Source organism: Mizuhopecten yessoensis, unplaced genomic scaffold, assembly GCF_002113885.1.
Source record: "Mizuhopecten yessoensis strain PY_sf001 unplaced genomic scaffold, ASM211388v2 scaffold7857, whole genome shotgun sequence".
Classification (NCBI taxonomy): domain Eukaryota; kingdom Metazoa; phylum Mollusca; class Bivalvia; order Pectinida; family Pectinidae; genus Mizuhopecten; species Mizuhopecten yessoensis.
In genome coordinates this window covers 31,717-47,129 of record NW_018407257.1, presented here as the reverse complement: position 1 = coordinate 47,129, position 15,413 = coordinate 31,717, and the positions used below count along the sequence as shown (strand labels likewise).

Sequence of the window (15,413 nt, the reverse complement as noted above, 5' to 3'; positions counted from 1 at the left end):
TAATATACCTACCATACTTACCACAACGAATGTGTATTTGCTAGGAAACTTTGTCTCAGTTGCCATATGGGTTCTATAAGCACTATTGTTTTACTAAATTTTCTGAGTTTTAAGTGTTATACAGTGTTGTAATTGACTACTTAGCCTTTAGTAAATCAAGTTGAACATGCTTTTGGCCCTACACAATACAAAAACAATATAAACAAGCTTACTTCTCATAATATTCTTGCTGTAGATTTCTAAGCAAAATTTCTCATATTTTGTTGAATTTGTGATTGTGGTATTGTTTACTATCTAGACCTAAGTCAGAGCATTTTGTTGACATTTGAAGTCTTGCATACTAACCCATATGTCCATTCTCAGCTTAATTTATTATGGCTCTTGTGTACATTTATCCTACTCTAGGTGGTATAAGTACAGACTAGGAGTGCTGTTCAGGCCCCTGTGCCTGTTCTTAAAAAAGTTTGATGGAAAGAAAATTATTTTGTCATGTAACATTTAGTTGGGGTGAACTGAATTGGTTAAAATGAATGTTCAGTATTAGAGCACATTGCTGTCCTATGCTACTTAAGGTATGGGTTGATGTATGTCTCCCTTGTCTCACAGTTTCCCTGCTTGTTTCCATTACAATACTACAAACATTAGGTTTTGGATTTCTGTATACTTGACCTCACAAGTGCCTTATCCCTTCTTATTCATTCTTTATAATTACCAACTTATTGTAAAAGTTGTCTATTATGGACATTTTTTTGAGAAATTTAGATAATTCTGCAACCTTTCTAATGTTCCAAGCTTTCTAAATGCCCAGGTGCTTTATTAAGTGCAATAGGAAAATTAATGTTATTCATCCAATGAAAAGTCCTGAACAGAAAATAGTTCAGAAGATTTTATCCCTTTGTGCAGTCTTTTAATGCATTCAATATTTTTATTTCAGATGGTAAAAAAAGCTAGTCAGAGGAAGGAAACCGATGCAAACTTTGAGGACAAGAAAATGAATTTATCAATTGAGGAAGACAGGGAATTCAACAAAGAAAATGACCGACTTAAATTTGACAAGGGACCAAAAGATCCCTACTATGACCAGGTGTAAGTCATAGTGTCTGTTAGCACTCTCAGTTGTATAGTGTCTGTCAGCACTTTCTGTTGTATAGTGTCTGTTAGCACTTTCTGTCGTATAGTGTCTGTTACCACTTTCTGTTGTAAAGTGTCTGTTGGCACTTTCTGTTGTATAGTGTCTGTTAACACTTTCTGTTATATAGTGTCTGTTAGCACTTTCTGTCGTATAGTGTCTGTCACCACTTTCTGTTGTAAAGTGTCTGTTAGCACTGTTTGTTGTATAGTGTCTGTTAGCACTTTTTGTTGTAAAGTGTCTGTTAGCACTTTCTGTTGTATGGAGTGTCTGTTAGCACTTCCTGTTGTATAGTGTCTGTTAGCACTTTTTGTTGTATAGTGTCTGTTATCACTTTCTGTTGTATGGTGTCTGTTACCACTTCTGTTGTATGGTGTCTGTTAGCACTTTCTGTTATATAGTGTCTGTTAGCACTTTCTGTCGTATAGTGTCTGTCACCACTTTCTGTTGTAAAGTGTCTGTTAGCACTGTTTGTTGTATAGTGTCTGTTAGCACTTTCTATTGTATAGTGTCTGTTAGCACTTTCTGTCGTATAGTGTCTGTCACCACTTTCTGTTATATAGTGTCTGTCAGCACTTTCTGTTGTATAGTGTTTGTTAGCACTTTCTGTTGTATAGTGTCGGTTAGCACTTTCTGTTGTATGGTGTCTATTTCCACTTTCTGTTGTATAGTGTCTGTTAGAACTTTCTGTTGTATAGTGTCTGTTAGCACATTCTGTTATATAGTGTTTGTTAGCACTTTCTGTTGTATAGTGTCGGTTAGCACTTTCTGTTGTATGGTGTCTGTTATCCCTTTCTGTTGTATGGTGTCTGTTAGCACTTTCTGTTGTATGGCGTCTATTACCACTTTCTGTTGTATAGTGTCCGTTAGCACTTTCTGTTGTATAGTGTCTGGTAGCACTTCCTGTTGTATAGTGTCTGTTAGCACTTTCCGTTGTATAGTGTCTGTTAGCACTTTCTATTGTATAGTGTCTGTTAGCACTTTCTGGTTTATAGTGTCTGTTAGCACTTTCTGTTGTGTGGTGTCTATTACCACTTTCTGTTGTATAGTGTCTGTTACCACTTTTTGTTGTATAGTGTCTGTTAGCACTTTCCGTTGTATAGTGTCTGTTAGCACTTTCTTTTGTATGGTGTCTGTTACCACTTCTGTTGTATGGTGGTATAGTGTCTGTTAGCACTTTCTGTTGAATAGCGTCTGTTAGCACTTTCTGTTGTAAAGTGTCTGTTTGCACTTTCTGTTGTAAAGTGTCTGTTAGCACTTCCTGTTGTATAGTGTCTGTTGGCACTTTCTGTTGTATAGTGTCTGTTAACACTTTCTGTTATATAGTGTCTGTTAGCACTTTCTGTCGTATAGTGTCTGTCACCACTTTCTGTTATATAGTGTCTGTCAGCACTTTCTGTTGTATAGTGTTTGTTAGCACTTTCTGTTGTAAAGTGTCTGTCACCACTTTCTGTTGTATAGTGTCTGTCAGCACTTTCTGTTGTATAGTGTTTGTTAGCACTTTCTGTTGTATAGTGTCTGGTAGCACTTCCTGTTGTATAGTGTCTGTTAGCACTTTCTTTTGTATGGTGTCTGTTACCACTTCTGTTGTATAGTGTCTGTTAGCACTTCCTGTTGTATAGTGTCTGTTGGCACTTTCTGTTGTATGGTGTCTATTACCACTTTCTGTTGTATAGTGTCCGTTAGCACTTTCTGTTGTATAGTGTCTGGTAGCACTTCCTGTTGTATAGTGTCTGTTAGCACTTTTTGTTGTAAAGTGTCTTTTAGCACTTTCTGTTGTAAAGTGTCTGTTAGCACTGTTTGTTGTATAGTGTCTGTTAGCACTTTCTTTTGTATGGTGTCTGTTACCACTTCTGTTGTATAGTGTCTGTTAGCAGTTTCTGTTGTAAAGTGTCTGTTACCACTTCTGTTGTATGGTGGTATAGTGTCTGTTAGCACTTTCTGTTATATAGTGTCTGTTAGCCCTTTCTGTTGTATGGTGTCTATTACCACTTTCTGTTGTATAGTGTCTGTTAACACTTTCTGTTGTAAAGTGTCTGTTAGCACTGTTTGTTGTATAGTGTCTGTTAGCACTTTTTGTTGTAAAGTGTCTGTTAGCACTTTTTGTTGTATAGTGTCTGTTAGCACTTTCCGTTGTATAGTGTCTGTTAGCACTTTCTATTGTATAGTGTCTGTTAGCACTTTCTGGTTTATAGTGTCTGTTAGCACTTTCTGTTGAATAGTGTCTGTTAGCACTTTCTGTTGTGTGGTGTCTATTACCACTTTCTGTTGTATAGTGTCTGTTAGAACTTTCTGTTGTATAGTGTCTGTTAGCTCTTTCTGTTGTATGGTGTCTGTTAGCACTTTCTGTTATATAGTGTCTGTTAGCCCTTTCTGTTGTATGGTGTCTATTACCACTTTCTGTTGTATAGTGTCCGTTAGCACTTTCTGTTGTATAGTGTCTTTTAGCACTTTCTGGTATATAGTGTCTGTTAGCACTTTCTGTTATATAGTGTTTGTTAGCACTTTCTGTTGTAAAGTGTCTGTCACCACTTTCTGTTGTAAAGTGTCTGTTGGCACTTTCTGTTGTATGGTGTCTATTACCACTTTCTGTTGTATAGTGTCTGTTAACACTTTCTGTTATATAGTGTCTGTTAGCCCTTTCTGTTGTATGGTGTCTATTACCACTTTCTGTTGTATAGTGTCCGTTAGCACTTTCTGTTGTATAGTGTCTGGTAGCACTTCCTGTTGTATAGTGTCTGTTGGCACTTTCTGTTGTATGGTGTCTATTACCACTTTCTGTTGTATAGTGTCTGTTACCACTTTCTGGTATATAGTGTCTGTTAGCACTTTCTGTTGTATAGTGTCTGTTAGCACTTTTTGTTGTATAGTGTCTGTTTGCACTTTCTGTTGTATGGTGTCTGTTACCACTTCTGTTGTATAGTGTCTGTTAGCAGTTTCTGTTGTAAAGTGTCTGTTACCACTTCTGTTGTATGGTGTCTGTTAGCACTTTCTGTTGTATGGTGTCTGTTAGCACTTTCTGTTGTATGGTGTCTGTTACCACTTTCTGTTGTATGGTGTCTGTTACCACTTTCTGTTGTATGGTGTCTGTTACCACTTTCTGTTGTATGGTGTCTGTTACCACTTCTGTTGTCAAATCAATATCAATGACACAGTTACTAACATCTTCAAAATCCAAAGATTCTCCGCTCGATACACACGTTTTCTCTTCACCCTTGAAATATGCCCTGGCAGAAATGAAGGGTCTGTACATGCCAACATGTATATAATAAAAGAAGATGGATGAACATTTAAAGAAACGCCCAGCAGGGTAGCTGTAAAATTGACCAGCTCTGAAGTCAATCATATATCGCTCTTCTGTAATCTTTAAAGGACAGGTATCAGTCTAGTGATTGGTCAGGTGTTTCATACCTAAATCAAAATTAAATAGCTAATTGTGTACATTTGATTTTGTCATAACGTATTCCAAGGGTATGGAGAAGATATGTGTAGCGCGAGACAAACCCGTGGATTTCAAAGATGTGTTGCTAATTTTTGTCGTCAAATCGGTTTTGGTGACACTGTATTACCAATATCTGTTGTCAAATCACCAATTTCTATGATCAAATCATCAATATCAATAATCAAATCACCAGTATCAATAATTAAATCACCAATATCAATAATCAAATCACCAATATCAATAATCAAATCACCAATATCAATAATTAAATCACCAATATCAATAATCAAATCACCAATATCAATAATTAAATCACCAATATCAATGATCAAATCACCAATATCAATAATCAAATCACCAATATCAATAATTAAATCACCAATATCAATAATTAAATCACCAGTATCAATAATTAAATCACCAATATCAATAATTAAATCACAAATATCAATAATTAAATCACCAAAACACAAATATCAATAATTAAATCACCAATATCAATAATTAAATCACCAATTTCAATAATCAAATCACCAATAACAATAATTAAATCACCAATATCAATATTCACATCACCAATATCAATATTCACATCAACAGATATGATGACGAGTACTATGACAAACCGTACCAGCACCAACGCCAGCATCATAACTGGCAGTCAGGGCAGTACGAGAACTTTGAGGTTCGCTGGTCACGGGAACCGGAATGGATACAGCCTGCCATGCAGCCACAGCATCATCGACCCCCTCCAGACCCCTATGTGAGTATAGTAACAGAGTACTCGTCACTCCTTCCAGACCCCTATGTGAGTATAGTAACAGAGTACTCGTCACTCCCTCCAGACCCTTATGTGAGTATAGTAACAGAGTACTCCAAACCCCTATGTGAGTAAAGTAACAGAGTACTCGTCACCCCCTCCAGACCCTTATGTGAGTATAGTAACAGAGTACTCGTCACCCCCTCCAGACCCCTATGTGAGTATAGTAACAGAGTACTCCAGACCCCTATGTGAGTATAGTAACAGAGTACTCCAGACCCCTATGTGAGTATAGTAACAGAGTACTCCAGACCCCTATGTGAGTATAGTAACAGAGTACTCCAGACCCCTATGTGAGTATAGTAACAGAGTACTCCAGACCCCTATGTGAGTATAGTAACAGAGTACTCCAGACCCCTATGTGAGTATAGTAACAGAGTACTCCAGACCCCTATGTGAGTATAGTAACAGAGTACTCCAGACCCCTATGTGAGTATAGTAACAGAGTACTCCAGACCCCTATGTGAGTATAGTAACAGAGTACTCCAGACCCCTATGTGAGTATAGTAACAGAGTACTCCAGACCCCTATGTGAGTATAGTAACAGAGTACTCCAGACCCCTATGTGAGTATAGTAACAGAGTACTCCAGACCCCTATGTGAGTATAGTAACAGAGTACTCCAGACCCCTATGTGAGTATAGTAACAGAGTACTCCAGACCCCTATGTGAGTATAGTAACAGAGTACTCCAGACCCCTATGTGAGTATAGTAACAGAGTACTCCAGACCCCTATGTGAGTATAGTAACAGAGTACTCCAGACCCCTATGTGAGTATAGTAACAGAGTACTCCAGACCCCTATGTGAGTATAGTAACAGAGTACTCCAGACCCCTATGTGAGTATAGTAACAGAGTACTCCAGACCCCTATGTGAGTATAGTAACAGAGTACTCCAGACCCCTATGTGAGTATAGTAACAGAGTACTCCAGACCCCTATGTGAGTATAGTAACAGAGTACTCCAGACCCCTATGTGAGTATAGTAACAGAGAGTACTTCAGACCCCTATGTGAGTATAGTGACAGAGTACTTCAGACCCCTATGTGAGTATAGTAACAGAGTACTCCAGACCCCTATGTGTGTAAAGTAACAGAGTACTCCAGACCCCTATGTGTGTAAAGTAACAGAGTACTCCAGACCCCTATGTGAGCAAAGTAACAGAGCACTCCAGACCCCTATGTGAGTATAGTAACTTGTCACCCCCCTCCAGACCCCTATGTGAGTATAGTAACAGAGTACACCAAACCCCTATGTGAGTAAAGTAACAGAGTACTCCAGACCCCTATGTGTGTAAAGTAACAGAGTACTCCAGACCCCTATGTGTGTAAAGTAACAGAGTACTCCAGACCCCTATGTGAGCAAAGTAACAGAGCACTCCAGACCCCTATGTGAGTATAGTAACAGAGAGTACTTCAGACCCTTATGTGAGTATAGTGACAGAGTACTTCAGACCCCTATGTGAGTATAGGGACAGAGTACTTCAGACCCCTATGTGAGTATAGGGACAGAGTACTTCAGACCCCTATGTGAGTATAGTAACAGAGTACTCCAGACCCCTATGTGAGTATAGTAACAGAGTTCACATCTCTAAATCACAGGAGTCATATTTTTTCAAGTGAATTCTTCATGAAATTCTTTAGAGAAGTTGAGAATATTAGTATTGAATGATGTTCTTGTCAATGGCAAATTAAAGTATTCAAAATAAAACCTACAGGTATAGCTCACATATGTACATGGTAAAATAACATGATTTACAACAGTAACTCCCTACAAACCAACGTCACCCCGTCAGGATACTACGTGAGTCTAATAACACTACACAGGCCAACGTCATTTCTACTACACCACTTCATGACTGTTGTAACCATTTCACCCCTATGTTACTTTAGTAGACTCTACCATGCATTGATATGGATGAGTCCATTATGGTCTACAGTGGTGAAAGGGTTAACCCACTACATGTAAAAAGTACAGGTAAATACCTGGGTAGTAGACAGAAAATGTGCAATATAATGTACCATTGTATTACTATACTGATCTGTCATAAGATTTAGAACTGTTTAATTTGTTTCAGGTATGAGAGAGAGATTTAGAACTGTTTAAATTGTTTCAGGTACGAGAGAGAGATTTAGAACTGTTTAATTTGTTTCAGGTATGAGAGAGAGATTTAGAATTGTTTAATTTGTTTCAGGTACGAGAGAGAGATTTAGAACTGTTGAATTTGTTTCAGGTACGAGAGAGAGAAAAGTATTCACCAAGGCATTTATCTCCACCACCTCAGCATCACATAGAAAGGTTTGTAATAATGTTACATTAGTTTCAAATTCTTCTAAAATCTGCAAGTTAATATATGGGGATTCAAAAATTGCTGGTCTGTCATAAGAGTGTACTGAGATTATTTAATTTGCACCTAATATGTTAAACGTACAAATTTATTTCTGTCTGATATCATCAGTTTTTGCTCAGATTATTTTCAAATCATCAAAAACCAACGAACGTTTTTTTTTTAACTTGAAGACAATTGAAGTTAAATGGTATCATTAAACCTGCCATATTTACTCACAACCAGGTGTTCTTTTGCACCTGTTCAGAATTTCGACTTACTGTAACAGCAAAACTAGGTCACCTGAGACAAAGTCTAATTTAAATGTTTCCCTCCTGGTGTGGACAATTTATGCTATAAATGCCTGACACCTTTGCAATTTTCGTTTGTCACGTTCCAAACTGTTGGACCAGATTTTTTTGTTTGTGAAATAGAGACAGACCTAATGGTTTGATGTAATTTTGACAGAACCTTTTAAGGATTATAATAAACAGATAAAGCGGTTGATTGGCATGAACAGGCCACTTTTATTTGTTTTATTTGATAAGAACTGGAGAAGGAAAATAAAAGTCTTTATTTTGGATGAATTGTCTCCCTTGTCCCATTGACCAAACTTCTATAGGTAGATATCAGTCATTATCAATATTTTCTATATACATATTCAGGGGACAGGTAGAACATGTCAACCTGGGTCACACACTCTCATCAGTCAAAATTGAGCTGTGATATATGTGTAAAACCAGTATATATTTTTCTCTACCAATTATTTCTTACAACTCATGTCAGTGCCTTAGTGAATGTACAGCTAATAACTCTCTTTCCCTCTGATTGGAAAATACATTTTGGAATTATTTCCAGTTTGCATCTCACCACTTTTGACAAATATACTGACTTGTGTTCTATAGCAAATTTGAATAGGCACCAATGTAGGGTATAGTTCAGTATAGTATAGTAACAGAACATTGAATGCACAGGATAATTGGGCAACCAATGATATTTGTAGAAACACAAATGTCAATCTCAAAAATGATGCGACAACAACATAAACTGAGGATATCTAAATATATGTTACAAGTTGCTCCTATATAGATCATTTAAGTGTCTCTATGCTCATCATCAGCAATGGTTTGTATAAATCCTACATTTGGCGTAGATTTTCTGATGATTTACGTGCTGTCTGATTTTGATTTAATTGGTGTACTTTAACCCTTTCACCCCTATGTAACTTAAGTAGACTCTACCATGCATTGATTTGGATGAGTCCATTGTGGTCTACAGTGGTGAAAGGGTTATTGAAAATATTCAACACACTTTGTTGAAAATTAGAAGCCAATGTATAAAACAAAGAAAGTTAAGGTAACATATTGGTACTTGTGAGAACTGTTTTCTGTTTTCTGTTTTCCTACACTTGTGATTTTATTTACAAGATGTTAACAAGATCACATCCTTATATGACCTTAGCTGTTGATAGGGCGTTTAACAATATAAAACCAATATCAAACCAATTTACAAGATCTTTCACCAAAAATAAAAAAAATAATCCAACAGTATGTTTTATAAGTTTGCTTTGTGTTGTTGTACTATCCAACTGTTTTACTTGCCACAGGTTTGATCGTCACCGTGATAATAGACGACGAGGAGAGTGGGAAGGTGAACGGCCTGAGCCACCGATTCAGCACCAACATCACCAGCCCCGACCCCGGCCAGCCGACTCGTGGCACGACCCCTGGAGAAGGTGACAATAACAATTATTTCTCTCCTCACCTCTTTCTCTTCTCATACTATAGATTGAAATGCTATTAAAAAAAAATATTATATTATAAGAATATATCTGCCCAAGTTTGAAATCTGAAAACAAATAAGGATTGAACTGCGCTTTATTAATACCCAAATAGAACAATTGTAAGATTTTATTTATTTGTTCTTGAATAATTCATTTATTAACTGCGTTTTGTATATGCAACCTCCTTTAAATGACATTGGCGGAAAAGGCCTATTTAAATAAAATTGGCGCCAATAATTAATCGTAGTTATTTGAGCATTTGACACAGGGACATTCTCCATGTTATCCAAAGCGAAGTGACAAGAGTCTCATTGAACAAGGTTAATCTATGAAGTCATAAGTAAACTACTTGATACGTCACAAGAGTTTTTGCTTTCATACTCAAATGAAATACAATTCTGCTGGTAATGTTCATAAAGTGGGTTGCAGTGCAAAAATGTAAATATAGTCGAAAATTGGGAAAATAAAATCTCGTCTGAACAACAATTTATTACACCATTTTGTTTTGCTAAAAAACCTCATCATGTCACTATCTGTTTTGATTTGATTCCTGTGAATGTTTGTGCTTTATAAAATTGTTGATGTGCTCAATGTACAATCTGTGATTGTGATGTCTTAACACCAGAATAGTGATTTGTCTTTACACAATAATCCTATTTACAGGTCAAAGTCTCCAAAAAGGAAACCTAGAACGTCCCGCAGTCATTCCCGAGGACGGCGGAGAGCCCGGCGATCCCACAGTTACTCCTCCTCATTCTCATCTAGGTAACAAGTCACACGTCATCAGCTGTCAACCATTTCATCCCTAGATAACTTCAGTAGACTCTACCATGTATTCATCCCTAGATAACTTCAGTAGACTCTACCATGTATTCACCCCTAGATAACTTCAGTAGACTCTACCTTGTATTTATGGGGATGAGTCTATTAGGGTCTATGGTGGTGAAAGGGTTAAAGTATCCTTAAGTTTGTTAGGTGTTCAACATTTATAACCAAAAGTCTTGTCCAATGTAGGATCGTCAGTTTCCATTCCTCAGTTTTGTTGATACATTGGCAATATGGCAGCATTCATAACAGATACATCTCAATTGTTGTGTCGCCTGCAACGCAAGGCGACATATAGGTGTTACTTTGTCGGCATCGGTTGTGTCGTCTGAAACAAGGTTTTTGTGCGATAACTTCAGTTCCCTTTGGTTGATTGAACTAAAACTTGGTCCACATATTGCATACCAATATAGCTCGGACAAGTATGATTTCAGAAGTTAATGTGCATTTTTAGGTCACCTGAGCTTTGCTCAAGTGACCTATTCCNTGCCCCATTTATTGCCAAATAAGGGCATTGTGTAGTAAATGTAAGAACTTTTTTATATTTTAATTAATTCCTTTCCAATTTTGTACGGTAATGCTAGAAACAATACTGTTCAACATAGATTACGGGTTTTTCTGTTTAGTTTCAACTTTCTGCATTTGGCATATCTGTTTACGTGATAACTCAAGCCAAAACACTTACTAAAGGTGCTGAGCAGGCGACACATCCACTCCCGTGGAATTCTTGTTGTTATTTATTGTTGAAAAATATTTGTGTACTTGCAGTTGTGTATGTATCCACTGATTCAATGAATATTTACAAAGTTATTGCCCTTTGTGCATTACAAAATAATATCAGGAGACGCATAGTAATTACCGGTATAATACACTTGTCAGGGAATGAAGTGGAAACAATTGCTCGTAGTCTTGTCTACAATACTCTAGAGCTACTGATCGGAAGATTATGATTCCACAGTATATCGTTGCAGAGTGTCATCCCCAATATGGTTCTTCCATCAATGTTAATTTTCCATAGATATTTTTTCACTACAGATATTTTTTGCCTGTCAAAACTGTTGCTGATGGAACACATTTCTATATATTATTTTTTTTCCAGTTCATTTTCAGGTTCTTCACGATCACGGTCAAGATCTTCATCATACAGTTCATATAGTAGTCACACATCAGCGAGCAGGTCCTCCTCTCCAGGCTCCAGGTAAGACCCACAGAAAGTCCTCCCCTCCAGGCTCCAGGTAAGACCCACAGAAAGTCCTCCTCCCCAGGCTCCAGGTAAGACCCACAGAAAGTCCTCTTCCCCAGGCTCCTGGTATGACCCACAGAAAATCCTCCTCCCCAGGCTCCTGGTATGCCCCACAGAAAGTCCTCCTCCCCAGGCTCCAGGTAAGACCCACAGAAAGTCCTCCTCCCCAGGCGCCTGGTATGACCCACAGAAAGTCCTCCCCCCCAGGCTCCTGGTATGACCCAAAGAAAGTCCTCCCCTCCAGGCTCCTGGTATGACCCCCAGAAAGTCCTCCTCTCCAGGCTCCTGGTATGACACACAGAAAGTCCTCCTCCCCAGGCTCCAGGTAAGACCCACAGAAAGTCCTCCTCCCCAGGCGCCTGGTATGACCCACAGAAAGTCCTCACCTCCAGGCTCCTGGTATGAGCCACAGAAAGTCCTCCTCCCCAGGCTCCACGTATGACCCACAGAAAGTCCTCCTCTCCAGGCTCCTGGTATGACACACAGAAAGTCCTCCTCCCCAGGCTCCACGTATGACCCACAGAAAGTCCTCCTCTCCAGGCTCCTGGTATGACACACAGAAAGTCCTCCTCTCCAGGCTCCTGGTATGACACACAGAAAGTCCTCCTCCCCAGGCTCCACGTATGACCCACAGAAAGTCCTCCTCCCAAGGCTACTGGTATGACCCACAGAAAGTTCAACTTGGAGGACAATTTTGATCACCGTATACTTTTATTCTGTATGACCCACAGAAAGTCCTCCTCTCCAGGCTCCTGGTATGACCCACAGAGAGTTCAACTTGGATGACAATTTTGATCACAGTATACTTTTATTCTCATGTATTTTCACACAGTTACGTGGTATGACCCACAGAAAGTCCTCCTCCCAAGGCTACTGGTATGACCCACAGAAAGTTCAACTTGGAGGACAATTTTGATCTCCGTATACTTTTATTCTCATGTATTTTCACACAGTTACGTGGTATGACCCACAGAAAGTCCTCCCCTCAAGGCTCCTGGTATGACCCACAGAAAATCCACCTCCCCAGGCTCCTGGTATGACCCACAGAGAGTTCAACTTGGATGACAATTTTGATCACCGTATACTTTTATTCTCATGTATTTTCACACAGTTACGTGGTATGACCCACAGAAAGTCCTCCTCTCCAGGCTCCTGGTATGACCCACAGAAAATCCTCCTCCCCAGGCTCCTGGGATGACCCACAGAAAGTCCTCCCCCCCAGGCTCCTGGTATGACCCAAAGAAAGTCCTCCCCTCCAGGCTCCTGGGATGACCCACAGAAAGTCCTCCTCCCAAGGCTACTGGTATGACCCACAGAAAGTTCAACTTGGAGGACAATTTTGATCACCGTATACTTTTATTCTGTATGACCCACAGAAAGTCCTCCTCCCCAGGCTCCTGGTATGACCCACAGAAAGTTCAACTTGGATGACAATTTTGATCACCGTATACTTTTATTCTCATGTATTTTCACACAGTTATGTAAAAATCTTAACAAATTCCTAAGTTAATATACATTTTTCATACATGTACAGAGGTAAAGAACTGTGATATGATAAAAGAATGGAAAACAGCTTATCTTCAGGTTCACCATTAGTCTGGTGAGGTGTGCGTCGTAACAGCCACTATTAGCCGTTACATTTAGACAGGTTCACCATTATTCTGGTGAGATGTGTGTCGTAACAGCCACTGTTAGCCGTTACATTTAGACAGGTTCACCATTGGTCTGGTGAGGTGTGCGTGGTCACAGCCACTGTTAGCCGTTACATTTAGACAGGTTCACCATTGGTCTGGTGAGGTGTGTGTCGTGACAGCCACTGTTAGCCGTTACATTTAGACAGGTTCCCCATTGGTCTGGTGAGGTGTGCGTCGTAACAGCCACTGTTAGCCGTTCATTTAGACAGGTTCACCATTGGTCTGGTGAGGTGTGGGTCGTCACAGCCACTGTTAGCCGTTACATTTAGACAGGTTCCCCATTGGTCTGGTGAGGTGTGCGTCGTAACAGCCACTGTTAGCCGTTCATTTAGACAGGTTCACCATTGGTCTGGTGAGGTGTGTGTCGTGACAGCCACTGTTAGCCGTTACATTTAGACAGGTTCACCATTGGTCTGGTGAGGTGTGTGTCGTGACAGCCACTGTTAGCCGTTACATTTAGCCAGGTTCACCATTAGTCTGGTGAGGTGTGCGTCGTAACAGCCATTGTTAGCCGTTACATTTAGACAGGTTCACCATTGGTCTGGTGAGGTGTGGGTCGTCACAGCCACTGTTAGCCGTTACATTTAGACAGGTTCACCTTTAGTCTGGTGTGGTGTGCGTCGTAACAGCCACTGTTAGCCGTTACATTTAGACAGGTTCACCATTAGTCTGGTGAGGTGTGCGTCATAACAGCTACTGTTAGCCGTTACATTTAGACAGGTTCACCATTAGTCTGGTGAGGTGTGGGTCGTCACAGCCACTGTTAGCCGTTACATTTAGACAGGTTCACCATTAGTGTGGTGTGGTGTGCGTCGTAACAGCCACTGTTAGCCGTTACATTTAGACAGGTTCACCTTTAGTCTGGTGTGGTGTGCGTCGTAACAGCCACTGTTAGCCGTTACATTTAGAATAAGATGTCGAACACATGTTCATCGGTCCCATTTTCACGACGATTCCTCTTAATTGTATTTTGTACTTCAGGTCATCAAAGTCCAGGTCACCTAATAAAGGTCCAGTAAAACGGGCTCCGGCTCCTCCTGTTGAAAGAAAAGTCTCTGGCCCTGGGGACAGAGACAAGTAAGTAGAACTCTAACACCTAATAAAGGTCCAGGAAAACGGGCTCCGGCTCCTGCTGTTGACATAAAAGTCTCTGGTCCTGGGAACAGAGCCAAGTAAGTAAAACTCTGATACCTAATAAAGGTCCAGGAAAACGGGCTCCGGCTCCTGCTGTTGACATAAAAGTCTCTGGTCCTGGAGACAGAGCTAAGTAAGTAGAACTCAGACACCTAATAAAGGTCCAGTAAAACGGGCTCCGGCTCCTCCTGTTGACAGAAAAGTCTCTGGCCCTGGAAACAGAGCCAAGTAAGTAGAACTCTGATACCTAATAAAGGTCCAGTAAAACAATAAAGGTCCAGTAAAACGGGCTCCGGCTCCTCCTGTTGACAGAAAAGTCTCTGGTCCTGGAGACAGAGCTAAGTAAGTAGAACTCTGATAACTACCTTATATGTGCTGTTTCAGGAAAAATGACCTTTTGATTGTTTTTAGCTCACCTGGCACGAAGTGCCAAGTTAGCTTATGCCGTGGTGAGGCGTCCGTCGTCCGTCCGTCGTACGGTGTCAATATTTTACTTTAAACGACTTCTTCTTAATAACCGAAAGGCCTAGGGTGTCGATATTTGGTCAGAAGCAAACTGGGATGAAGGGCTACAAAGTTTGTTAAAATTAATGAGCTTCACCCATTTTCAAGGTCACAGGGGTCAAATATGTTAAAACCTTTAAACATCTTCTTCTCGATAACCAAACTGCCCAGGGATATGATATTTGGCCAGTAGCGTGCTTGGGTGAAGGGCTACCAAGTTTGTTAAAACGAATGACCTTCACTTATATTCAAGGTCACAGGGGTCAATTGTCTTAAAAAACCTTTAAACAACTTCTTCTGAATAACCAAACTGCCCAGGGATATGATATTTGGCCAGTAGCGTGCTTGGGTGAAGGGCTACCAAGTTTGTTCAAATGAATGACCTTCACCTATATTCAAGATCACAGGGGTCAAATATGTTAAAAACTTTAAACATCTTCTTCTCGATAACCAAACTGCCCAGGGATATGATATTTGGCCAGTAGCGTGCTTGGGTGAAGGGCTACCAAGTTTGTT

General features: G+C 39.8%; 1 protein-coding gene across 1 annotated transcript in view; it reads left to right on the top strand.

Moving 5' to 3' along the window:
- LOC110454451 (zinc finger CCCH domain-containing protein 18-like) overlaps positions 1-15,413 on the top strand; it is a 33,121-nt gene that overhangs the window by 6,538 nt on the left and 11,170 nt on the right. The window contains exons 7-13 of the mRNA XM_021503954.1: positions 935-1,086; positions 5,172-5,334; positions 7,622-7,686; positions 9,321-9,449; positions 10,161-10,262; positions 11,422-11,520; positions 14,241-14,336. Coding sequence (XP_021359629.1) covers positions 935-1,086; positions 5,172-5,334; positions 7,622-7,686; positions 9,321-9,449; positions 10,161-10,262; positions 11,422-11,520; positions 14,241-14,336 — 806 coding nt within the window. The remainder of the gene's footprint in view (positions 1-934; positions 1,087-5,171; positions 5,335-7,621; positions 7,687-9,320; positions 9,450-10,160; positions 10,263-11,421; positions 11,521-14,240; positions 14,337-15,413) is intronic.